This window comes from Macrobrachium nipponense, chromosome 6 (genome assembly GCF_015104395.2).
Source record: "Macrobrachium nipponense isolate FS-2020 chromosome 6, ASM1510439v2, whole genome shotgun sequence".
NCBI classification, from domain to species: Eukaryota; Metazoa; Arthropoda; class Malacostraca; order Decapoda; family Palaemonidae; genus Macrobrachium; species Macrobrachium nipponense.
The window spans coordinates 87,801,904-87,804,403 of NC_061108.1; the positions used below are offsets into that span (position 1 = coordinate 87,801,904).

A 2,500-nucleotide genomic window follows, 5' to 3' on the forward strand; every position below is an offset into this window, starting at 1 on the left:
TAATTTTTCACTTCTGTCCAAAGTTTGTACACAAGCTCTATTTTCCAAGTGTGCATCAACGAAAGAACGCGGAACAATTTTCCTTCAAATTTTACGTGACTTCATTTTTTTCACGTTCATCGTTTTTCGGTTTCCCAGCCGAGCATCCAAAGGAAAAAGAGGAGACTAACTCTTCTCCCTGGCGGGACGTGGTACATCGCCTGAATCAGGGGGGATTTGTCTCTCTCAGGGTTCCCAGACAGCGGTGATCCTCTCGGGTGACCAAAGAATAAAGCCAGTTACCGGCGCCTGTCAGATGAAGGTGCTGGTTGCACGGCCTTGGGTTGTCTCCTTGCTCTGCAATGGAAGGCTTTTCGCGAAGGTTAGAAGGGGGGCTGGGGGAGGGAGAGGACCTGATTCCGAAAGCTCATTTCGGGAGCCTGATTGTGACATCTGTTGTAGTGAGCTTTGCTCCCCCGACAGGCAGGGGGCAATCCCCAACCAATGAGATAAAATAGACGTTCATCAGCTGACGATTCTCCACCCTCGGGGAGAGGTCTCTAGGTCAGTGAGTTAATGGCAGCAGCTTTTCATATCCGAAATTAGCCTGGTTAAGTTCCACGTCAAAAGCTAATATTTTCTTCGTAAATTATTTTCATGTTCTTTTATTTTCTCAGAAGTTAAGTGAATCATACTATAAACAAACATATAATAGAAAATACTAAGGAAAAACGTAATTGAAATATACATTATATTTCCCTGTAAATACAATCAGGTTTACTGGTAAATAAACTAATACACAAAGACTAAGCATGCAAACATAGATAATTTTTAAGTGTATGCGCACGTATCCACTTACCTTCTTTCATCAGATGCATAGGGTACGATTTTTATGATCTTTTATAAATACTAACAATAGCCTTCTTGTCTGCATGTAAGTACCAATGAAGCAATGGCTGATTCTAAGACCTGGATTATTAGGTAGATGTATCATCTCGTGAAATAGGTGAGTGAGAGAAGCTCAAACATTTTTCCAGTTATTATTGATCATAGGCAAAAAAAGAAAAAATGAGGTCATAGACCATTTGCTTCCATAGGAATTGGAATAGGAATATAAAGTTTAGGCCAAAAGCCAAGCACTAGGACCTATGAGGCTATTCAACGCTGATAATATGTTAAAGTAAGACGGATGCAAAAGAATATGAGAGGAGATAAAGTAAAAGGAATGAAAAGCGTTGCAGCTTCGGGCCGAAGGGAAGCTGCAAAGAACGTTCAGTAATGTACTCCACAGCTTGAAATGCACTAATGACGCAGCCCGTCCCCACCTCCAACGGTCTAAATTCCATGAGTATTATTGTTATTTGTTTCTCAGGATAATGCGTACTTAGGGTTAGCTACATTGCAGCTCTGCTTTTGATCATTATTATTAAACAAATGATATCTTTTGGAACTTATAAAAAAAAGGATTCGATCTCAGCCCTTTTTAAGAAAAAACCGTACACTATTGTCCTTCATAATCATACGTAATCGGATATTGATAAGTGACTTAAAGTGACGTCTCTTTGCCAGAAATCCACATCAGGTCGTAACCCCAACATGGTAGGAGGGGGAGGAGGGTCGAGCGACGGAAGCAAAGGAGGCAGGAAAACCAGCAAGAAAAAGCCCCAGGATGGAAATGAGGGTGAGGGGGGCGGGGGCCTGCCCTCCTCCACCCTAGGACATTTCGTTCGGAATGTTACAAATTCTTCCCCTTTCTTTGTGTGAGTTGGGTGACCTGTGACTTCAGTATTTATAGTACTTGCTTGTCGTGGATGTGATGTCATTACAAGGGGCTTCATTATGTTCTCATTATACTTAAGTAATTTATTGCTTTGACATATTTTAGACGTATTGGAAGTTAAGTTTGATCCTTATTGATTGTTATTTTGAGAACCTTTATTCGTGCATTTTAATCAAACCAGAATGGTGTATATCACATATTATATTTTATTGGGAATAATAATGCTCACTTATTATTTTCACTGTAAGAAATAGATATTGATTGGTACATTTTATATATATATATATATATATATATATATATATATATATATATATATATATATATATATATATATGTATATGTATACATAAATATGTATATATGAGTTTCTTAACGTATGTGCGCATAATTATGTTTGATAAAAATGATTGTTTTTTTCTTGAAAGTAATAAGTACATAGAAAAAACTTTTCGTATTTTATTTTATCATGCATCTGATTATAACGAGGAATCGATTTCTCTTTGTGACAATTACGGCGAAAAATAAAGTTCAAAACTGAATTTTCGTCCAACAAGGGTTAAAAATTCCTGCTCTGGGAACTAACATGGTCTGGTTTGCTGTTCCGCAGAGTCGGTGGCTTGCAATCGGGTCAGGAATTTACATTACTGGTGAGCGTTTCAAATGAGGAGGGGATCAGTCCTCCAGTTGTCCTCAGTGCCTTTACTCTAAAAGACAACGCGCAGACTGTCATAGGTAAGT

General features: G+C 38.4%; 1 protein-coding gene across 1 annotated transcript in view; it reads left to right on the forward strand.

Annotated features, from left to right (window-relative positions):
* The window catches only part of LOC135216857 (uncharacterized), a 468,230-nt gene that overhangs the window by 407,736 nt on the left and 57,994 nt on the right, over positions 1-2,500 (forward strand). The window contains 2 exon segments of the mRNA XM_064252369.1: positions 1,549-1,739; positions 2,370-2,494. Coding sequence (XP_064108439.1) covers positions 1,549-1,739; positions 2,370-2,494 — 316 coding nt within the window.